A 24,677-nucleotide genomic window follows, 5' to 3' on the forward strand; every position below is an offset into this window, starting at 1 on the left:
CACTGCAACCTCCGCCGACCGGGTTCAAGCAATTCTTCTGCCTCAGCCTCCCGAGTAGCTGGGACTACAGGCATGCACCACCACACTTGGCTAATGTATTTTTAGTAGAGACAGGGTTTCGCCATGTTGGCCAGGCTGGTCTTGAACTCCTGACCTTAGGTGATCCACCCACATCGGCCTCCAATGTTAGGATTACAGGCGTGAGCCATCATGCGCAGTCTCAAAGTTATTTTGTATCTTACTATTTTTGCACCAGCACCTCCTGGGAACCTCCATATCTTCATCCCTTTAACAAATTCCAAGGCAGAAGCACTCGCCCATGAGCTAACATTTCAAAAATGTCTAATTCTGAGGTACATGAAGTTTCTCCAGCAGACTTGGTTTCAACTGGCACCTAATGTGTTACATTAGTGTTAAATCTTTACTCCTTTTTCTTATTTATTTACTTATTTTTAAATTTTTAGTAGAGATGGGGTTTCATTATGTTGCCCAGGCTGGTCCCAAGCTCCTGACCTCAAGTGATCCACCCCCCTCAGCCTCCCAAAGTGCTGGGATTACAGGTATGAGTCACTGCGCCCTGCCCTTGACTCCTTTTTCACAACCCAAGAGAGACTATGATCCACGAAGATCCAAGATGCTGTTAAAATGTGTGGCACAGGACAGGTGCAGTGACTCACACCTGTAATCTCAGCACTTTGGGAGACTGAGATGTGAAGACTGCTTGAGGTCAGGAGTTTGAAACCAGCCTGATCAACAGAGTGAAACTCCATCTCTACAAAACAATTTTTAAACTGAACAAGTTTAGTAGTACGTGCCTGTGGTCCCAGCTCCTTGGGAGACAGAGGCAGGAGGATCATTTGAGCCTAGGAGTTGAGGCTACTGTGAGTTATGATGATGCAACTGCACTTCAGCCTGAGCAACAGAGTGAGACCCTGTCTCTTAAATAAAAAGAACGAAACAAAGAAAATGTGTGGCACAATTATTGAATAGGCTATCCAGATCTAGATACTTTCTGTTTCTCCATGAGCTCCTAAAGGGTCAAATTCAACTTATGGGCTCTCCGCTCATGACTCCAGCTTGTGGCAGGGGACTAAAACAAAAACAAGTCAGTAAGGGGGCAAAGAGAATTTAAGAAAAAGAAGCTTGGATGCATAATGAATGATCCAGGTTCTATATTCCCAGATCAAAGTGCTCATCCTATGAAGGCACATAAAACATGAATGCAGTAAGATTTTTACACTTTAGGGTATAGAATAGACAGACAGATAGATGTGTGTGTGTTTATATATGTGTGTATATATTACACATATATATATATACACACACACACACACACTTTTTTTTTCTTTGAGACAGAGTTTCGTTCTTGTTGCCCAGGTTGAAGTGCAATAGCGCGATCTCTGCTCACTGCAACCTCCGCCCAAGTTCAAGCGATTCTCCTGTCTCAGCCTCCTGAGTAGTTGGGATTACAGGCACCCATCACCATGCCCGGCTAATTTTTTGTATTTTTAGTAGACATGGGATTTCACCATATTGGCCAGGCTGGTCTCGAACTCCTGACTTCAGGAGATCCAACCCCTTGGCCTCCCAAAGTGCTGGGACTACAGGCATGAGCCACCAGAATATATATATATTTTAAGACAACATTTTGCTCTGTCGCCCATGCTGTAGTGCACTGGCACAATCATGGCTTATTGCAGCCTCAACCTCCCAGGGCTCAGGTGATCCTCCCAGTTCAGCCTTCTGTGAGTGTCTGGGACTACAGGCAAACTTCACCATGCCCAGCTGGCTAATTTTTAAACTTTTTGTAGAGACGAGGTCTTGCTATGTTGCCCAGGCTAGTCTCGAACTTCTGGACTCAAGCGATCCTCTCACCTGGCCTCCCAAAGCATTGGGATTACAGGCATGAGCCACTGCACCCAGTTTAAGATTTACAATGGGCTGGGCGTGATGGCTCACGCCTATAATCTCAGCACTTTGGGAGGCCAAGTTGGGTGGATCACGAGGTCAGGAGATCGAGACCATCCTGACTAACATGGTGAAACCCTGTCTCTACTAAAAATACAAAAAAATTAGCTGGGCATGGTGGCCAGCACTGTAGTCCCAGCTACTCAGGAGGCTGAGGCAGGAGAATGGCATGAATCTGGGAAGCGGAGCTTGCAGTGAGCCAAGAAAGCGCCACTGCACTCCAGCCTGGGGGACAGAGTGAGACTCTGACTCAAAAAAAAAAAAATTTACAATGACAGCTGACTGATTCCCTACTGAGTTTGATTCCTGAGCTACATGTTACAGAAAACACCAAGAAGTTTAAAACACAGTCCCTGACATTTGTTTTTAAAAAACTGAGAAGCCAGATGCAGTGGTTTATGCTTGTAATCTCAGCATTTTGGGAGGCCAAGATGGGAGGATCACTTAAGGCCAGGAGTTCAAGGCTGCAGTGAGCTACAATCATGCTACTGCACTCCAGCCTAGGTGACAAAGCAAGACCTAGTCTCAAAAAAAAAAAAAAAAAAAAAAAGGAAAGAAAGAAACTGAGGATAGGAGATCCATGAGAGGCTACCAATGAAACAAGATGGTTACAGATCACTTTGAAGAAGATGGATGATGGATATGTGGATGTTCATGATACCATTCTCTCTCTACATACAGAGATTCAGATATTTTCCATTATATATGTTAACAAGAAAGTTCCCTGCCCTCAAGAAATGGGTGGTTTCATCATGTTTCCCAGGGCTGGTCTCAAACTCCTGGGCTCAGACAATCTGCCGGTCTCAGCCTCCCAAAGTGCTAGGATTACAGGCATGAATCAATGCACTTGGCCTCAATATAGCACTTCTAAGCCGGAGGACCAGCCAAAGATGTCAAGAGCAGTAAGAAACTGTAAATTGCAAGCACCAGGGAAAAAGAAATAGCAGAACAACAGCGTGAGAGGATAGAAATAACTCTGCCCAAGAGTGAAGAAACCAGGATCTTAGAACCAGCTGGACTAACATGTGATGACTGTAAAAAACTTCTTGGGGCTTGAGTTTAATTGTCAATTGAATTGTAACAATACCATTTACCTTAGCAGGGAGAGAGTGATGACCTGAGCTCGTTCTTTATGCTTATGCACCTGTTTTTATTAAGGATGGTTTTTGCTTAACTTGATACTTTTGGACTTCTCCCTAAATGTTTTCTGTTGTTGTTGTTTGTTTTGTGTGGGTTTTTTTGTGGTTTTTTTTTTTGAGACAGGTCTCACTCTGTCACCCAGGCTGGAATGCAGTGGCGTAATCATGGCTCACTACAGCCTCACCCTTCTGGGCTCAAGTGATCCTCCCACCTCAGCAACCTCTCCCACCTCCCCCAAGAAGCTGGGACTAAAGGCACACACTACCACACCCAGCTAATTTTTTGTATTTTTATCAGAGACAGGGTTTCACCATGTTGTCCTGGCTGGTCTCAATTCCTGGCCTCAAGTAGGATCCACCTGCCTCGGCCTCCCAAAGTGCTAGGATTATAGGCGTGAGCCACTGCGCCTGGCCAAAAGTTAAATTTTAAAAAAATTTTTCATAATCTGCATTTCTTTTTTGTATGTTTTATATTGGCTATATTAATGTGGTCATTAATGTTTATTATTTATAAATATAGATTTGTGAATTTGTACTTGTTCTTCACTACTAGAAATGTGCAAAAAGTTTGGAGTTTTGTATTTTTTAAATTTGCCTGCCCAGAGAGACAGGAAGGTCCATGAAAGTAATGACCTTCCCATTATATTCCCCACAGAGCTAATACCTTGTGTAGCATGTAAAATACTAATTTGGGGCCAGGCATGGTGGCTCACGCCTGTAATCCCAGCACTTTGTGAAGCTGAGGTGGTTGGATTACCTGAGGTCAGGAGTTCGAGACCAGCCTGGCCAATGTGGTGAAACCTAAAAATACAAAAATTAGCTGGGCATGGTGGCAGGCACCTGTAATCCCAGCTACTTGGGAGGCTGAGGCAGGAAAATTGCATGAACCCGGGAAGTGGAGGTTGCAGGGAGCTGAGATCACACCACTGCTCACTGCTCTCCAGCCTGGGTAACAAGAGCAAAACTCTGTCTCAAAAACAAAACAAAACAAAACAAAAAAACCTCATTTGGGAATACAGCTTATTGTTAAAACACCATTCTGGAAAGAAGGATTGCTCACCTGGCTTCCCATTTATGGATATCTCAATCCTGACTTCATTGTCAGTTGAGTTTAGATCTATGTGATCAGTCTTAGTACTCAGAAGACTTTATTAACTTGAGGTTTTATAAAGAGAACATAAAAAGATTGAGACTGATTAAATCTATGTTATGGAATTTTATAAGACTCAGTATAAAATGGATATGAAATCCCAAATACTATAGAAGACAGTTCTGTTTTTCATGCTTAGACCCTCCTTACTAAGGAATACTAAGAGAAGGTAAAGCCCTAAGTAAGATGTGGTTACAAAACATGTCCATTTCTCCTTGGTGTTGACTCTGAGCCTTTGTCCCTTGCTTCTACTGCCTCACAAACATCTGGTGTGGATATGGTTGATGGCTTCCTCCTTGGAGGCCCTTCTGCTTTTAGAGAGCTCTCTATCTCTGTTAATTCCAATTGCTCTAAGTTCAGACTTCCCCAGGATTTCCTTAAGTTTCTTTAACTTGAGCACTCTCTTTTCTTAATTACACATTGCTTAAAGGAACTTCCTTGCTCCTTTAAGAACCTGGGTTCTGAGTTATTTTGTCTGTGTATCTTCTGCTGGGCTGCCCTATATCCCAGAAGACTTCTAGATGGAACTGTAGCACTGGTTGATAGAAAAGTATATGCTGTTTACCAATCCATTTTTTTTTCTTTTTTTTTTTGAGACGAAATCTCGCTCTGTCGCCCAGGCTGGAGTGCAGTGGCATGATCTCGGCTCACTGCAAGCCCCGCCTCCCAGGTTCATGTCATTCTCCTGCCTCAAGCAATCCGCCCACTTCAGCCTCCCAAAGTGCTGGGATTACAGGTGTGAGCCACTGCACCCAGCCCTCCCCTGAATGTTGAGTCTCAAAATCCTCTGAACTAAATGGCATTATTCCTGTTATGCAGACAAAGAAACTGAGGCCCTAGAGGGTTCTGATATGAGCAAAAAGAACCAGCATAGGTCACCTCCCCTTCATTCTCTTCCAATAAGTAGTTTTCCATACACTGAAGATTGCCGATAATTGACTTTCTCAGCTTCTGTTTTCCTGACATAGAGCCAAGGTGGTAAAGAGAACACCCACCGGCCAGGCGCGGTGGCTCACGCCTATAATCCCAGCACTTTGGGAGACCGAGGCGGGCAGATCATGAGGTCAGGAGATCGAGACTACGTTGAAACCCCATCTCTACTAAAAATAAAAAAAATTAGCCAGGCGCGGTGGCAGGTGCCTGTAGTCCCAGCTACTCGGGAGACTGAGGCAGGAGAATGGCGTGAACCTGGGAGGCGGAGCTTGCAGTGAGCTGAGATCACACCACTGCACTCCAGCCTGGGTGACAGAGCAAGACTCCGTCTCAAAATAAAAATAAAATAAAATAAAAAAAAGAACACCCACCATCTTGATAATGCCTGCAAACATGCCGCATCCTGAAGGACAGGGACTGTTTTCTATTCATAGCATTGCCCAGGGCACATCCTAGGAGAATGGTGAAGGCACTGCTGAATTTAATCAAGTAAAAAACTGTCACTTTCCTACCTGCATGTAGAATACCTAAAAAATAGTCTCAGTGCTTACCTATCCACAGCTCTGTCTAGCAAGTAAAACAGAGCCTGAAGTACCACATGTTGGACTGACTTGTGGGGATGATGCAACCTGGCAGTAAAGAGGGCAATGGAGGCTCCTGTTGGGTCCCGAACATTCTAAAGCAAATAAAACAAGAAACATTTTAAAAAATCAAATAGAAAATCACAGCAATTACTAAGACATACACTGGATAAGGGTTTGATACATGTAGAAAACAGATGCTAAGAATAATTCCCTGACTTCACCAATTGCTCCCCAAAGGGAAGAATGTTAATATCATCCCTTGCCTGATTCTCTCAGGACTCCCTGGACCATATTTCTGTGACAAGAAAAAAAAAACACACATTCTCTTTGCTCTTCAACTGCAGACAGATCAAAGGATGGCTCTGCACCGGCTTCCTAGCTAACTTCCCTGGCAGAATGGCAAAAGAAACAAGCAGCAGCAGAGAACCAGGGAACAGGATCATGATTTCCACCCTCTGCCTTAAAAGTGCCATTGTATGTTTACTTGAAAGGCTGAGGTCTCAACTAAGTGGAGAGCTTGTGTTAAGTATGGAAGCATGGGTGTCTGACACATTGCATACCTATCCCAAAGACCATGATTAACCTTAATGGACCAACTGAAGAAACTTTTCTAAGTCTACTGTACAACTGATTTTCCATAATTTAATTATTCAATTATCATTCATAACTGTAATTACTAGAAACTATTAGTAATTCAGTTGTTACTAAAATAATTTTATACCAAACTGCATGGCTGTTTCACATCTGCTCCTAACTGTGGAGACTCTCTAGATTCAGGATAAGGTATATAGGAACAAAGTCCAAACAGGACACCAGTTAAAAAAGGAAGTAATAAGGCCCTACAAGATAGGGTCCCTAAACACTCACTAAGATGGTGAATTTTCCACTGAGGATCTCAGAACGAAGAGGTTCCTCATGAGGTTTCAGCTTCACAATGCCTTCCTTCCTTCGCGTTTCCTAAAAAGGAAGCATTCCAAAATGTATTAATATGAAAATACTGTATATTCAGGACAGTGCCATGTAACCACCAAATCTCAGAGATAAGGTGGTTATCAGTGAATGAATGAATTATAAATTTCGTAACTAAATAAATTTCATAACTAACTCTACTTCATTTAGTTGAACTAGAATTCAACTAAATGGGCCGGGTGCGGTGGTTCACGCCTGTAATCCCACCACTTTGCGAGGCTGAGGCAGGCAGGTCACCTGAGGTCAGGAGTTCCAGACCAGCCTGGCCAACATGGTGAAACCTTGTCTCGGCTATTAGCCTGGCATGGTGGTGCGTGCCCATAATCCCAGCTACTCAGGAGGCTGAGGCAGGAGAATCGCTTGAACCCAGAAGGTGGAGGTTGCAGTGAGCCAAGATAGCACCACTGCAACTCCAGTCTGGGCAACAGAATGAGACTCTGTCTCAAAAAAAAAAACAAAAAACAAAAAGAATTCAGCTAAATGAATAATGAAGTCAACTACATGGATTATGAATTTCTTTGTAACCTGCCTCCAAGCCAGCCAAGCATTTTCAGAATTCCTGTCCAAATCTACTTTATCAGCCCCTCAGGTAGGGTATTTTTCTCTGACTCAGTAAGAATCCTAATCCTAACCCTGAAGAGTAACCAGTGTGTTACATTCAGGTGCAGGATCAAGGTTCTTAAACATGCAGCAGCACTGACATGGTACCAGGACACTAAAATATGGACCTCAAAAATGTCTGGACGCATACATCCTCACACATTTTCTAGGTTTAGGCCTCTCCTATGTTTAAATAGGAGTCTTCTCTCCACCTGATATTGTCTCCAACAGCAGCTACGACGACTTCATTTTCCTCACTCTGATGACCAGATTCTTTTTTTTTTTTTCAATCAAGACCGAGTCTCACACTGTCGCCGAGGCTGGAGTGCAGTGGCATGGTCTTGGCTCACCGCAACCTCTGCATCCAAGATACTCTCTTGCCTCAGCCTCCTGAGTAGCTGGGATTACAGGCACATGCCACCATGCCTGGCTAATTTTTGTACAGACGGGGTTTTGCCATGTTGCCCAGGCTGGTCTCGAACTCCGGGGCTGAAGTGATCTACCTGCCTCGGCCTCCCAAAGTGCTGGGATTATAGGTGTGAGCTACCGCACCCTGCCTCTTCAGTCCTCCTCTTAAATGACAAGGTTGACCACTTACATTTCCTTTCTCCAGAGACATTCTCTACCTTTACATATCGATAACAAAAAAAAATATTATCTTGGTTTGTCCCATTTCATCAACTGCTTGTTTTTAAACCTCTTAGGCTGGGGACGGTGACTCACGCCTATAATCCCAGTACTTTGGGAGGCTGAGGTGGGCAGATCACTTGAGCTCCCTCCCTCCCTCCCTCCCTTCCTTCCTTCACAGAGTCTCACTCTGTTGCCCAGGTTGGAATGCAATAGTGTGATCTCGGCTCACTGCAACCTCCACTTCTTTGGTTCAAGTGATTCTCCTTCCTCAGCCTCCTGAGTAGCTGGAAATGTGGGTGCCACTACACCCAGCTAATTTTTGTAGTTTTAGTAGAGATACGGTTTTGCCATTTTGGTCAGGTTGGTCTCAAACTCCTGACCTCAAGTGATCCACCTGCCTTGGCCTCCCAAAGTGCTGGGATTAAAGGCATGAGCCACTGCACCCAGCCCTAGTCTCTCTTTCTAAATAGTAATCTCTGCCCCTGGAACACAGTAAGTATAAAATAAGTATCTGTTGAGTAAATGAATAAATATTGAATGAGTTGGTCCACAACATAGATGTAACCGAACTTCAGTTAAGCTAATCCTAGTGCTTGTTATCCCAGTTTTTTTTTAGGGAGATTTTGTATTTCTTTAGAAGGATTCTGACCCCAAAGTAACATGCTGTATAGTGTTTTATCAAAGACACTACAAACTGAGAAAGCAAACAGAAGCACAAAACCAAAGTGTGTGCCCCCTCAAAAAACAAAACTCAAAACAAAGTAAAATCCAGATGCCGCTACATTTGCATAAAGATGCTTTAAGATAATGGACCTAGCTAATATGCAGTTGCTCTTCTTTTCCAGGGTTAAAACTTCCCTTTCTAAAAAAAATAAAAATAAAAAATAAAAATAAAAAACAACTTCCCTTCCTAAACTGCCCACTAAGCTCAACATTCATCTGAATGGCAAGTTTCTAAAAGCCCTAGACATCCTAAAAACCAACAGATTTTCATGTGGCCAGAGTCCAGTGAAAAGAGCTAGGATTAAAATTCTAGGAAGGGTGAACCCCTGTCCTGCCACCAGGATGCTGTCAGGCTACTTCCTCCATCTCAATCATTAGATGTGGCATCCTGGTGTACAATCAAAACTTAGATACAAAAGTAGTGACTTCCAGCAGCTGCCTTGCCCAGCTTCAGCTCTCACAAAGGCTCCTAGATATGGATTCATTTTTTATGGGAGTGGGGAGGAACACTTAGAGAACCGATGTGTGTGTCGAGCATGATAGGGACAACAGCAACACTAAGCCCAACTGCCACAGGTCTAGTCCACCCCTGAGCAACATACTCTGTAGGAGTGGAACAATTCTATGGCACGGAGCACATCAAACTTCCTTGCCATGAGGAACTTGACAGCCACATTCCAAGACAGCGGGGAAACATTGTACTGAACTGTCCACTTGTTAATCTCTTCGAGAAACTGCTTGGTAGCCTGTTTGACAAAGAAAGAAAGAATAATTAGTAAGAAGAGAATATATTTATGGAGTCAAAAAACAAACAAGTAAAAACTATCATCCCTTCCCCAAGCAAGTCTGAACCAGTTTGCTACAGGGAGCAGGGAAAGACAAACAAAAAGGTAGAAACAGGTCTGAAACTGAAATAGTTAAAATTTGTATAATTCAGTGAAGCCAGAAGCCAGATCTAGGTTCAGAGAACAGGACTTAGCACAGGTATGCATGAAAAAATGAGGGGGGAGAAGAGCTATTCTGAATGAAATGCAAATTACTGGTCCCAAAGCAAAAAAAAAAAGCTGGGAGGCCACATTTTGGGAGGTGGAAGCAGGAGGATCACTTGAGGTCAGGAGTTCAAGACCAGCCTGACCAACATGGTGAAACTCCATCTCTACTAAAAACACAAAACTAGCCAGATGTGGTGGTGCACGCCTGTAGTCTCAGCTACTTGGGAGGCTGAGGTAGGAGAACTGCTTAAACCCAAGAGGCAGAGGTTGCAGTGAGCTGAGATCACGCCATTGGACTCCAGCCTGGGCAACAAGAGCAAAACTGTCTCAAAAAAAAAAAAAGAAAAAGAAAAAAAAAAGAAAAGTGGCCAGGCCTTCCAAAGGATTATTGCCTAATACACAGTGTAGTATAGCAGTCTCAGCTGCTGCTTTGGTCCCACAAGCCAACTGGACACAGCAAAAGAATCAGAAAATGGTTTTGGCTTTGGAATTTGGAACCAATAAAACTATTAAGAAGAATTTAACAAATCAAAAGAGCAGCTATTCTTTGTGCTGACTGACCCCACTGCACCTTTTCATGCTTTACATGGCAACCCCAAAACTGGATACTAGTATCCACAGTCAGTAATAGCCCCTCTGGATAGTGGTTTTGGAAAGGGGAGGAAATTTTTCATTTTTACTGTCTGAGCCAGGCTGGCAAGATGCCTGCTTCCAGAACTGTTTCTCTCTCTCAACTAATTCATGTTCATTTATGTACTCTCACCCTATTTCTCCTTACATTATAACCAATTTCCTTTTTAGACAAACTACTTTTCTCTTTCTTCATTTTAGAATGATTTAAATTGGGATTTTTATTTTTTTCTTTTTTTGAGACAGGGTCTCACTCTGTGACCCAGGCTGGAATGTAGTGGCACAATCTTGGCTCACTGCAGCTTCAACCTCCTGGGCTCAAACAATCCTCCTGCCTCAGCCTCTCGAGTAGCTGGGACTATAGCCATTGCATGTGTCACCATACCCAGTAATTTCTTTGTTATTTTTAGTAGAGACAAGGTCTCACTACATAGCCCAGGATTGGTCTCAAACTCTGGGGCTCAAGAGATCCTCTCACTATCCCTCTCAAAGTGCTGGGATTACAGACATGAGCTGCTACCCTCAGCATTTTTTTTTTTTTTTTTTTTTGAGACAATGTCTCACTCTGTCACCCAGCAGACTGGAGTGCAGTGGCACAATCACTGCTCATTGCAGCCTTAAACTCCTGGGCTCAAGGGATCCTCCCGTCTCCGCCTTCTGAGTAGCTGTGACTACAGGTGCATATCACCACACCTGGGTAATTTTTTTTGACTTTTTTGTAGAGACGAGGACTCCCTTTGTTGGCCAGGCTGGTCTTGAACTCCAGTGCTCAAGTGATCATTCCATCTTGCGTTCCCAAAGTTCTGGGATTGCAGCTGTGAGCTAAATTGGGATTTTTTTTTCCCCTTTTTTTTAGACAGTCTTGCTCTGTCGCCCAGGCTGGAGTGCAGTGGCGCGATCTTGGCTCACTGCAACATCTGCCTCCTGGGTTCAAGTGATTCTTCTGCCTCAGCCTCCCAAGTAGCTGGGACTACAGGCGCACACCACCACACCCAGCTAATTTTTGTATTTTCAGTAGAGACAAGGTTTCACCATATTGGCCAGGCTGGTCTCCAACTCCTCACCTCATGATCCATCCACCTCAGCCTCCCAAAGTGCTGGGATTACAGGTGTGAGCCACCATGCCCAGTCAGGAATAATTTTTTTGTAGGCATTCTACACTACTAAAAGCTTCATGCACAGCTATTCTGTCCCTTCCATCCAGAAACTTTTCTCAGCTGTTTGTCTACAGTATGATGAATCTGATGAGAATTCTGAATTTTAACCATACTTCTATTTCCAATCAACCCACAGTTATGAGTTATTTATTCATATTTAATAAGCACCTGTTATTTGTGTTTTTTTGTTTTTTGTTTTTGTTTTTGTTTTTTGAGATAGAGTGTCACTCTATCTCCCAGGCTGTATGTAGTGCAGTTGCCCGAGCTCAGCTCACCACAACCTCTGCCTCCCAGGTTCGAGCAATTCTCCTGCCTCAGCCTTCCGAGTACTACGCCCAGCTAGTTTTTTGTATTTTTAGTAAATATGGGGTTTCACCATATTAGCCAGGCTGTTCGCGAACTCCTGACCTTGTGATCCGCCCTCCAAGGCCTCCCGAAGTGCTAGGATTACAGGTGTGAGCCACCATGCCTGGCCATAAGCACCTGTTATTTGTTAAGCTAATACTTGCACTGAGAGGTATAAGGAATACAAAAATGAGATTTGCTTCAAAAGGTATAAAACTAGCTTACCATGTGACCATGGACAAGGTAATTCTGTCTTTGCTAATTTTTCAATTGAAAAATAAAGGGAGGGCTGGGCATGGTGGCTCACAACTATAATCCCAGCACTTTGGGATGCCAAGGTGGGTGTATCATTTGAGGTCAGGAATTCAAGACCAGCCTGGCCAACATGATGAAACCCTGTCTCTACTCAAAATACAAAAATCAGCCAGGTATGGTGGCGCATGTCTGTAATCCCAGCTACTCGGGAGGATGAGGTAGGAAAATTGCTTGAACCCAGGATGTGGAGGTTACAGTAGCCAAGATCGTGCCATTGCACTCCAGCCTGGGTGACAGAGCGAGACTCTGTTTCAAAGAAAAAAAATGGCTGGGTGCGGTGGCTCATGCCTGTAATCCCAGCACTTTGGGAGGCTGAGGAGGGTGGATCACGAGGTCAGGAATTCGAGATCAGCCCGGCCAATATGGTGAAACCCTGTCTCTACTAAAAATACAAAACTTAGCTGGGCGTGGTGGCATGCGCCTGTACTCCCAGCTACTCAGGAGGCTGAGGCAGAAGAATCGCTTGAACTCAGGAGGCGGGGTTGTAGTGAGCCAAGATCGTGCCATTGCACTTCAGCCTGGGCGACAGGGCGAGACTCCACCTCAAAAAAAAAAAAAAAAAAAAGAAAAAGAAAGGGAGGGCTGGGTGCGGTGGCTCACACCTGTAATCCTAGCACTTTGGGAGGCCAAGGCAGGAAGATCACTTGAGGCCAATTCTAGCCTGGCCAACACAGTGAGACCCTGTCTCTAGAAAAAAAAAATTATATATATATATATATATATATATAGAAAAGAAAAATAAAGAGAAAAAGCATAATAGCAATGACCTACTTCGGAGTCTTGGCAACAAGTCCTACCTTGCAAATACAATCCAAATTGCTACACACTGGTTAAACAACTGGCAAACTAAAATCCCAGGAGAGTCAGCAATACCTCATAACAGAGCATCTGATTCATCCTCCAGTTTCTAGGAAAGGACAAAAGTACTTGGGGAAAGTCTAAACGGCCTGAGGCTGCACCTGAGCTTTACGGCCTTACAATTAAGGCAACATAGCTTACACCATTGGAGAAGGAAAGCACCAGCAAAACCAATCAGGCAAAGTGCATGAAAAGAGCCAAGAAATAAAGGCCATGAAGAAAAGTTTTCAGAAGATCATTTTGGCCTGGAACCAGCTGAAGCCACGCCAGAGAAAATAATTTGACTTGCCTCTGTGGAGTGAGTGGCCAGCATCAGAATGAGGAAAGATGGAAGGAAAAAGAAGTGAGCACAGAAAGATCCCAGAAATAAAACTCTAGCCAGTCAGTAAATTCCCCAGGAGACTTGGTACCTGTTTGTTTGTTTTTTTGAGACAGAGTCTCACTCTATTGCCCAGGCTGGAGTGCAGTGGCGCAATCTTGGCTCACTGCAAGCTCCGCCTCACCGGTTCATGCCATTCTCCTGCCTCACGAACTCCTGACCTCGTTATCCGCCCACCTCAGCCTCCCAAAGTGCTGGGATTACAGGTGTGAACCACCGCGCCCGGCTGAGACATGGTAACTGATTTTTAATTAATCTATTATATTTTAAATCCAGTTCTCTAGTGGGCCTCTCTGATGTTGCTTATAGAATAAAACACCAGAATAATAGAACATATTTTTCCTGCTACTTAGCTGGGTATACAATTTCTAATAAGAAATAATCAACAGATAAATCAATGTATAAGTAGAATCAGAAAATCTAAATGACCAAGAGGTGATATGAACTCATCACATATCCATCTGTTAAGATAACTTTTCATTTTTTGGCCGGGCACAGTGGCTCACGCCTGTAATCCTAGCACTTTGGGAGGCCAAGGCAAGCGGATCACGAGGTCAGGAGTTTGAGACCAGCCTGGCCAACATAGTGAAACCCTGTCTCTACTAAAAATACAAAAAATTAACAGGGTGTGGTGGCAGGTGCCTGTAATCCCAGCTACTTGGGAGGCTGAGGCAGGAGAATAGCTTGAACCTAGGAGGCAGAGGTTGCAGTGATCCAAGATTGTGCCACTGCACTCCAGCCCAGGAGACAGTATGAGACTGTCTCAAAAAAAAAAAGATCTTTTCATTTTTCATAAATAAACCATGTCCTAATAAGAGAAAGGCACACAGGTTTCACACACTTCCTTCAAAGTACATCTTGCCTTCCTTTTTATTAAGCTCAGTTACTCCAAGTTTCTTAGTGTTCTGTAGCTCCCAAGAGCTGTTGCCTTGAGCTGACCTCTGTCCCCCTGCTGGTCAGGATGTTATTCTTGGCTTTAAGCACAGGAACAGTTCCTCCTGGTTTGGTCTGACCAGGCCTTGCATGTAGAGAGTCCAGTGTACTGTAAACAGTGATGTGATATTTACAGATACAAATACACACGCATAGCACCTGCTCTGTTCAGCCTCAGATTACCCTCCTGCATACCCATCCCTCTGGTGGAAGAGATGAACCTCTAAAAGGAGTCAGAAAGAAGGGTCTCATCTTCAACAACCTTCCTTTAGACAGTTAATCAGATTTCTCCCTCTGTTTACACATGGGTTTAACATAACCACTGAGTACAAACTAATTTGTAGCCCTATTGGTTACCAGAAAAACAAGTCCCAGCAACTTTAATGAGCAACACACTCTTCAGAAGGGATAACTGAAATTCTCAAAATTAAAATTCAGTGTATTTCCTAGTGAAAGAAAGAATGGGTCAAAAGATGAGTCACAGCTTAGAAAATATTTTAAGTCCAGGACAGTGGTTTGAATCTACCTACGCTTATGAAACACAAGTTGTTAACACCTGGCAGCTAAGGAAGAGCTGGAGTTCAAACAGCTCTGGTCTTCCTTTGGGATAAGATCTGAATCGATAATATGGAGAAACTAACATTACCACTTACAACTCTCCTTAACCAGTTTTTCAGGTAAGAGTAAGATTTGTTTTGTTTTGCTTGAGACAGGGTGTTGCTCTATCACCAAGGATGGAGTGGAGCGATCACTGCAGCCTCAACCTCCTGGGCTCAACTGATCCTCCTGCCTCAGTCTCCTGAGTAGCAGAGACTACACGCACGCATCATCATGCCTGACTAATTTTTTCATTTTTTAGTAGAGACGGGGTTTCGCCATGTAGCCCAGGCCGATCTCAAATTCTTGGGCTCAAGCAATCCGCCTTCCTCAGCCTCCCAAAGTGCTAGAATTACAGGCATGAGCCACCATGCCTGCCTGGCCTCAAGGGTAAGATTTGTTCCTGCATAGTCAAAAAGCATACTATAATTACCTACTCCCATAATCATGTTTAAATAAATAAAAACAAGTTTCTTGACTATAGCCATGAAGATAAAGATACTGGAGAACCTGCTATAAAACAGCTGAGAAAGCTGTCAATTAAGCAGGGTACACACTGGACACAATTCACTAGTGTTCAAATAATGGTATCAGAGAGAATAAAACCAACAACATAGTCTACATGTTACATCAAACTTTCAAGAGCAGCTATAATTTTGAGATGAGCTTTGGGTAAGGAACTAGTCACTCAAGAGGTCAAGAATAATGTGCTGGCACTCTCAGTTCCACAGGTAGTACCTTCAATCCTATAACCCAAGACAACCTAGGAGAGTGAAGAGCTAGACCGATAAGAAACCTGCTCCTGAAATAAAATTTTAAAAAAACTTTTGTCTCCTGAAATGTCAGTCAGCTAACCACAAAGGAGAAAGTTTATTGTGGTTTTGGAGATTATAAAGTACCAATCCATCTTCTTATTCACTACTGTGTGTTATTTGGGCAAGTCATTTAACCTCTCTGAGCCTCAATTTCCTCACTTTGAATGAGAAACGGATGGAAGAGCACCCACTGCCATACCTAGCACTTGGTTGTCTCTGATTGGATGAATGTTCATTCTCTTTTTTCTTTACTCTGGTCATTTCACACTAAAACTTCTTTCAACAGAGATAGAGTTTCTTAGAATCATATGACCTCTGTTGCTTCCCTTTAGCCTCTATCAATGCAATCTCTCTAATCCATTTTATAAAAAACCATACATTTAAACTAGAAATATGTGTTCAGGCCAGGAGTGGTGGCTCACATCTATAATCCCAGCACTTTGGAAGGCCAAGGTGGGAGGACTGCTTGAGCCCAGGAGTTAGAGACCAGCCTGGGCAACATGGTGAGACTCATCTCTACAAAAAAATTTAAAAATTAGCCATGCATGGTGGCACATGCCTGTGGTCCCAGCTACTCGGGGAGCTGAGGTGGGAGGATTGCTTGAGCCTAGGAGGCCAAGGCTGTAGAGCGCCAAGATCATACCACTGTACTCCAGCCTGGGTGACTGAGACTCTATCTCAAAAAAAAAAAGGCCAGGTGCAGTGGTTCCCACCTATAATCCCCAGCGCCTTGGGAGACCAAGGTAGGTGGATCACCTGAGGTCAGAAGTTTGAGACCAGCCTGGCCAACAGGGTGAAATGTCATCTCTACTAAAAATACAAAAATTAATCAGGCATGCTGGCTTGCTCCTGTAATCCCAGCTACTCAGGAGGCTGATGCAGGAGAATTGCTTGAACCCAGGAGGCGGAGGTTGCAGTAAGCCAAGATCACGCCATTGTACTCCAGCCTGGGTGACAAGAAAGAAAGAAAAACAAAAGAAATAAGCATTCAACTGAAAACACTTTTTTAAAGGACCAATTCTTCCTCATTCAGGGCTCTGTGGCTATAAAGAAAAAGCTGAGGCCAGAAGTATTTAGACTTCAGTTCCCATCTTTTTGTCCCTACTTTCAGACTACTCTGGCAGCTCCAGAGATTAACACTGCCATCCTAGGCATAAGCTCCTTTTAACAGCGCAAACTAACTATGGAAAGGTCTCAATACAATAAAGAAGCAGGTGTTGATACAGGTGTTGTGCAGAACAAATATCATGAAAAAATGCAGTCAGTCATCCTGCAATGAAAACCGAAATAAGGAAAGTGATTCAATGTAAGACGCAATGTCTGGCTTTCTTTTTTTTTTTGTTTTTGAGACGGAATTTTGCTCTGTCGCCCAAGCTGGAGAGCAGTGGCACAATCTCGGTTCACTACAAGCTCCGCCTCCCGGGTTCACACCATTCTCCTGCCTCAGCTTCCCAAGTAGCTGGGACTTCAGGCGCCTGCCACCATGCCCAGCTAATTTTTTTTGTATTTTTAGTAGAGACGGGGTTTCACCATGTTAGCCAGGATGGTCTCAATCTCCTGACCTTGTGATCCACCCGCATCAGACTTCCAAAGTGCTGAGATTACAGGCATGAGCCACCACACCCGGCCGCAATGTCTGGCTTTTACCAAATTTGAAGATACTTCTGTATTTCAACAAATATGCCATTTCTCCATTATTTCAGTGACGGATGCATTAATGAACTCCTTCCTCTCATGCCTCTCTCCTTCATTGTGAATTACTGCCTTTTTATATATATTGATACCTTCAGTCCACATTAATCTGCTGGGAGACAGACTCTGAGCAAAGACACTGGTTTGCTATAAGGCAGCAAGAGGTTTGATGAATTTCCAAACTAAAACTACAACTTTTCCATAAGCACTTTGTTAATGTACCAAAAAAGGAAACAAATCCAGTCCCTTTAATATTTACTGGTTTATCTCAAATATTTTCCACTTATCAGGAAAACATTGCCTTTTCTTAAAATGTGATTTTAAAAGAGATAATGCTTTCTTAAATAGGCTCTTACTGCATTTGGGAAAAGTTTTAAGTATATTTTCTAATTTTATCGTATTATAAAACAATGTAATAACAAAAATTTGCAAAAAAGTGAAAGGCCAGTCATAATCCCATCACCCTACACAAGTGTTTTCATGTTTTTAATGATTTAAAAATTGAATTCAGGCCGGGTGTGGTGGCTCACGCCTGTAATCCCAGCACTTTGGGAGGCCAAGGCGGGCGGATCATGAGGTCAGGAGATCGAGACCATTCTGGCTAGCACGGTGAAACCCTGTCTTTACTAAAAAATATAAAAAATTAGCTGGGCATGGTGGCGGGCGCCTGTAGTCCCAGCTGCTCAGGAGGCTGAGGTGAGAGAATGGCGTGAACTCGGGAGGCAGAGCTTGCAGTGAGCCAAGATCACACCACTGCACTCCAGCCTGGGCGACAGAGTGAGGCTCTGTCTCAAAAAAAAAAAAAAAAAAAATTGAATTCAATGGAAACATACTAATAAATACACAATTTTATAAGTATATATCACCACAAGCACCATACACTTTTAAAGAAAAACTTAGGGAAGGGGAGAAGAAAGGATTAGTCAAACATTCACAACAAGTATTTGCTGAGGGCCCATTCTGTGCTAATCAGTACAGTAGTTGTTGAGAAGACACAACATAGATCGCTCCTAGGCCTTTGGCTAAGATCAAGTGAGAAGACACACACAGAGACATACAGACCCTATTCCAAGCAGTTTACAATCATTTAACTATGGAGACAGATGTATAAATAAGTCTTCACCATATAATGTAATAAGTTCTAGGAAGGCTCTATGAACAGAATGCTATAGGATTCAAACTTTCTCTACGGATATAAAAAAATTTTTTTAGGAGTGCCTTGAAGGATGAGTAGGAATTTGTCAGGCAAAGAAAAGTATTCTAGTCAGAGAAAACAAAATGTTTCAAATCAGGGTCATAAAAGAACAGGGCTTATTGGGGATATCACATAGCTAGTGTGTCCAATGTGTATGAGGGAGAACAGTGGGAGATGTGTGAACATGGGGACTGAACCAGACCGGGAAGGCGCTTGTATGCTACACGTCAAATTCCAGACATGGTCCTATAAACATAAAAGATTCAATAGACATCTTTAAGCAAAGGAATGAGATGATGAGTTTGGTTCCCCTCTCCCACCTCAAAAAATAACTATAAGCAGTGGGGAAGTCAGACTGAAAGGAAAAAAAATCTAGCAACAGGGAGGTAAGTTCCCTGAAGACAGGGATCATATCTATTTTATTCACCTAGTTCCTAGTACTGTGTCTGCCACAAAGCACTTACTTAATAAATACCTACGATAAATGAATTAATTAATTATTGAAGTCTCAAGAATATTAACATTTAGAGGGCAGACAGAAGATGAAGAACAAAGGAACTTTTAAATTTTCCTTTTAGAAATACTAGTGATTGCAGGCTGGGCGCGGTGGCTCACACCTGTAATCCCAGAATTTTGGGAGGCCAAGGCAGGCGGATCACCTGAGGTCAGAAGTTCGAGACCAGCCTGACCAACAAGGTAAAACCCCATCTCTACTAAAAATACAAAAATTAGCCAGGCGTGGTGGTGGACGCCTGTAATCCTAACTACTCAGGAGGCTGAGGCAGGAGAATCGCTTGAACCCGGGAGGCAGAGGTTGCAGTGAGCCGAGATCGCGCCATTGCACTCCAGCCTGGGCGACACAGTGAGACTCTGTCTCAAAAAAAAAAAAAAACAAAAACAAAAAACTAGTGATTGCTGAAAATCAAAGAAATGGAGATTTAAACACAAACAAGAGGAATTGTCAAATATCTTCCTTAAAAAAAAATAGGCCAGGCTCGGTGGCTCACGCCTGTAATCCCAGCACTTTGGGAGGCCGAGGCGGGCAGGCCATGAGGTTAAGAGATCGAGACCATCCTGGCCAACATGGTGAAACTCAGCCTTTACTAAAAATACAAAAAACTTAGCTGGGCGTGGTGATGCGCACCTGTAGTCCCAGCTACTCGGGAGGCTGAGGCAAGAGGATCACTTGAACCCGGGAGGCGGAAGTTGCAGTGAGACGAGATGGTGCCACTGCACTCTAGCTGGGTGACAGAGCGAGACTCTGTCTCAAAAAAAAAAAAAACTTGCCGGGCACAGTGGCTCATCATGCCTGTAATCACAGCACTTTGGGAGGCCGAGGTGGGCAGATCACGAGGTCAGGAGATTGAGACTATCCTGGCTAACACGGTGAAACCCTAGCTCTACTAAAAATACAAAAAATAAGCCGTGTGTAGTGGTGGGTGCTTGTAGTCCCAGCTACTCAGGAGGTTGACGCAGAAGAATGGCGTGAACCCAGGAGGAGCTGAGATCGCGCCACTGCACTCAGCCTGGGCGACAGAGCAAGACCTCGTCTCAAAAAAAAAAAAAAAAAAAAAAAAAAAAAAAGGCTAAGTGCGGTGGTTCACGCCTGTAATCCCAGCACTTTGGGAGGCCAAGGCAGGCGGATCACCTGAGGTCAGAAGTTTGAGACCAGCCTGACCAACACTGCAAAACCCCGTCTCTACTAAAAATACAAAAATTAGCCAGGCGTGGTGGTGGGCATCTGTAATCCCAGCTACTCAGGAGGCTGAGGCAGGAGAATCACTTGAACCCGAGAGGCAAAGGCTGCAGTGAGCTGAGATCGTGTCACTGCACTTCAGCCTGGGAAAAAGAGCGAGACTTTGTCTCAAAAAACAAAAACAAAAACAAAAACAAAACAAAACAAAACCAAAAAACTTCACAGTAAAGATAGCTCTCACATTATAGGCTTCTCCAAGGAATGTAAAGACTTGGTTTAACATCAGGAGATCTATCAAAGCAATTTTTATGTTAACAGGAAAAGAAAAAAAGTATATAACCTTCTCAACAGATGCTGAAAATGCACTGCATAAAATCCATCACACATAAGCCCCATAATTTTTTTGTATTAAAGATGGGAAGGCCAGCAGGTCTGCTATTACCACCATTATGCAACATTGCACTGAAGGTCATGCCTAACACAGCCAAAAGATGCGTAACAACCTGATGCATAAAGACAGGAATTTTAGGCCAGGTGCGCTGGCTCCAATCTATAATCCCAGCACTCTGGGAGGCCACGGTGGTTGGACTGCTTGAGCCAGGAGTTCAAGACCAGCCTAAACAACATGACAAAACCCGTCTCTACAAAAAATACAAAAATTTGCCCAGCATGATGGCACACGCCTATAGTCCCACAAGTGGGAGGATCACTGAAGCCCGGGAGGCAGAGGCTGCAGTGAGCTGAGACTGCACCACTGCATGGCACCCCAGCCTGGGTGACACAGCCAGACTCTGTCTCAAAAAAAAAAAACAAAAAAAACAAAAGGAATGTTAAGAAAGAGAATAAAATTCAGAAACCATACGGTGTATATCTAAGTATATAGTATATGAAACAAATAATATGACAATTAGTAAGCAAAAAGTATTATAGGAATTTATATATGCATATAAGTATTTGTAGGATACACAAAAAACTGGTAATAATGGTCACCTCTGGGGAGAAAAAATGAACTGAGGCTGGGTGCAATGCTTCACACCTGTAACCCCAACACTTTGGGAGGCTAAGGCAGGAGGATCACTTAAGTCCAGGAGTTCCAGACCAGCCTAGGCAACAAAGCAACACCCTGTCTCTATAAAAAAATTAAAAAATAAAAAAAGAAAGAAAAGAAAAGAGAAAGGAAGGAAGGAAGGAAGGAAGGGAGGACGGACGGACAGACTGGGAAACAGCATGGGAAGATAAACTATAAGCAACCCTTAAAATTTGTTTTTTTGGCCGGGCGTGGTGGCTCACGCCTGTACTCTCAGGGGTTTCACCATCTTGGCCAGGATGGTCTTGATCTCTTGATATCATAATCCGCCTGCCTTGGATTATAGGCGTGAGCCACCGCGCCTGGCCAGTGATTTATCTTTAGTAAACAAATTACCATTTACTATCTTCTCTCTGAAGGAAGCTGGTATTTAGAATATTTTTTTTTTTTTTTTTGAGATGGAGTCTGGCACTGCCGCCCAGGCTGGAGTGCAATGGCGCAATCTTGCTCACTGCAACCTCCGCCTCCCAAGTTCAAGTGATTCTCCTGCCTCAGCCTCCCGAGTAGCTGGGATTACAAGCATATCTGGCTACTTTTTGTATGTGTTTTTAGTAGAGACGAGGTTTCACTACTTTGACCAGACTGGTCTGGAACTCCTGACCTCGTGATTTGCCCGCCTTGGCCTCCCAAAGTGCTGCAATTACAGGCGTGAGCCACCGCACCCGGCCTAGTACAGAATATTTAATTGGAGGACCATGAAGACAGAAATGTTCACCCATTTGAATATGTGAACTTTTTTTTGTTTTTTGAGACGGAATCTCCCTCTGTCACCCAGGCTGGAGTGCAGTGATGCGATCTCAGCTCACTGCAACCTTGGCCTCCCAGGTTCAAGTGATTCTTCTGCCCCAGACTCCCGAGTAGCTGGGATTACAGGTGCGCACCACCACACTAGGCTTACTTTCGTATTTTTAGTGGAGACGGGGTTTCACCATGTTGGCCGGGCTGGTCTCGAACTCCTGGCCTCAAGTAATCCGCCTCAAGCAACTCCCCTGGCCTCCCAAAGTGCTGCAATTATAGGCGTGAGCCACCACTCCTGGCCTGAATGTGTGAACTTCTAAATTATATGTCACGTTTTATTTATTAGCAAGTGTGGAATATAGAATTTCTTATGGCTAAGACCTGTAAAGGTATCATTAAAAAATTTAAAGACATACAATACCCCACAGTTTCTCTACCTTTTTGAAGGAAAGCATCAGAAATAAAAAACAAAAGTGAAACTGACTTTTAGAAAAGTTTAGTCCATAGAGATACAGCAAATAAATAGGCACAATAAAAGAAAGGGGAGTAGAGTCAACTAAGTTTGAGTGCACTGTAAATAGTTTTTAAAAAAATAAGGTGTGACGGGCACGTTGGTTTACGCCTGTAATCCCAGCACTTTGGGGAGCCAAGGCAGGTGGATCCCAAGAGTTCGAGACCAGCCTGGCCAACATGGCAAAACTCTGTCTCTACTAAAAATACAAAATTAGCTGGACGTAAGTGGCACATGCCTGTAATCCCACACTCAGGGAGGCTGAAGCAGGAGAACACTGAACCCAGGAGGTGAGCCGCGAGCTGGAGATCGACTATCTGGGGTGGACACAGTTAACAACTCTGTCAAAAAAGGGAGAGAGAGAGAGAGGAAGGAAGGAGGGAGGGAGGAGGGAGGGAGGGAGGGAGGGAGGAAGGAAGGAAGGGAAGGGAGGGAGGGAGGGAGGGAGGGAGGAAGGAAGAAAAAGAAGAAAAGGAAGAAGGAAGAAAGGAAGAAGAAGGGGAGGAAGGAATAAAGGGAAGGGGAAGGAAGGAAGGAAGGAAGGGGAAGGAAGTGAAGGAAAAAAAATGTGGAAGTGGTGTCTCATTGGAAGTGAATGGCCTGCTGCCTTCCTGTTTGTACTTTTCAGCTGCTGAGAATGATCCAGACGGCTGCTGGGTGAGGTGATTCACGTAATCCCAGCACTTTGGGAGGCTGAGGTGGGAGGATTCCTTGAGACCAACATGGGTAACATAGTGAGATCCTGTCTCTATTTAAAACAAAAAAAGGATGATCCAGGTGGGATGGGATGACTCATGCCGGTAGTCCTAGCACTTTGGGAAGCTGAGGTAGAAGGATCGCTTGAGCTCAGGAGTTGGAGACCAGCCTGGGCAACACAGGGAAACCTCATCTCTAAAAAAAATAAATAAAAATTAGCCAGGCATGGTGATGCACACCTGTAGTCCCAGGTACTCGGGAGGCTGAGGTAGGAGGATCACTTGAGCCTAGGAGGTCCAGGCTGCAGTGAGCCATGATCATTGCACTTCAGCCTGGGTAACAATGAAACCCTGTCTCAAAAAATAAAATAAAATAAAATAAAATAAAGAGACAGGATCTTGCTCTTGCCCAGGCTTGAGTGCAGTGGCATGATTATAGCTCAGTGTAACCTTGAAGTCCTGGGCTCAAAGGATTCTCCTGCCTCAGCCTCCCTAGTAGCTGGAACTCCAGGTGTGTGCCACCACGTCTGGCTACTTTTTAAATTTTTGTAGAGATAGGGTCTCACCAGCACTCCTGGTCTCCAGTGATCTTCCCCCATCAGCCTCCTGAAGTGCTGGGATTACAGGCATGATCCACCACACCTGGCCTCATTTTATTTATTTATTTGTTTGTTTTGTTTTATTTTATTTTTTTGAGACAGAGTCTCGCTCTGTTGCCCAGGCTGGAGTGCAGTGGTGCAATCTTGGCTCACTGCAAGCTCCACCTCCCAGGTTCACGCCATTGTTCTGCCTCAGCCTTCCGAGTACCAAGTAGCTGGGACTACAGGCGCCTGCCACCACGTCCGGCTAGTTTTTTGTATTTTTATAGAGATGGGGTTTCACTGTGTTAGCCAGGATGGTCTCGATCTCCTGACCTTGTGATCTGCCTGCCTCAGCCTCCCAAAGTGCTGGGATTATAGGCGTGTGCCACCGCGCCCAGCCTCATTTTATTATTATTATTTTTATTATTTTTGTTTTTTGAGAGAGAATCTCGCTCTGTTGCCCAGGCTGGAGTGCGGTGGTGTGATCTCGGCTCACTGCAAGCTCCACTTTCTAGGTTCACGCCATTCTCCTGCCTCAGCCTCCTGAATAGCTGGAACTACAGGCACACGCCACCACACCCAGCTAATTTTTTGTATTTTTAGTAGAGATGGGGTTTCACCGTGTTAGCCAGGATGGTCTTGATCTCCTGACCTTGTGATCCGCCCACCTCGGCCTCCCAAAGTGCTGGGATTACAGGCGTGAGCCACCATGCCTGGCCTTTATTATTATTATTTTTTGTTTCTGAGACGGAGTCTTGCTCTGTC

General features: G+C 44.0%; 1 protein-coding gene across 1 annotated transcript in view; it reads right to left on the reverse strand.

Annotated features, from left to right (window-relative positions):
• Positions 1 to 24,677, reverse strand: part of PTPN9 (protein tyrosine phosphatase non-receptor type 9) — a 108,169-nt gene that overhangs the window by 48,370 nt on the left and 35,122 nt on the right. The window contains exons 2-4 of the mRNA XM_003901228.4: positions 9,299 to 9,442; positions 6,642 to 6,731; positions 5,742 to 5,866 (exon numbers count right to left, since the gene is read on the reverse strand). Coding sequence (XP_003901277.3) covers positions 5,742 to 5,866; positions 6,642 to 6,731; positions 9,299 to 9,442 — 359 coding nt within the window. The remainder of the gene's footprint in view (positions 1 to 5,741; positions 5,867 to 6,641; positions 6,732 to 9,298; positions 9,443 to 24,677) is intronic.

This window comes from Papio anubis, chromosome 7, assembly GCF_008728515.1.
Source record: "Papio anubis isolate 15944 chromosome 7, Panubis1.0, whole genome shotgun sequence".
NCBI lineage: Eukaryota > Metazoa > Chordata > Mammalia > Primates > Cercopithecidae > Papio > Papio anubis.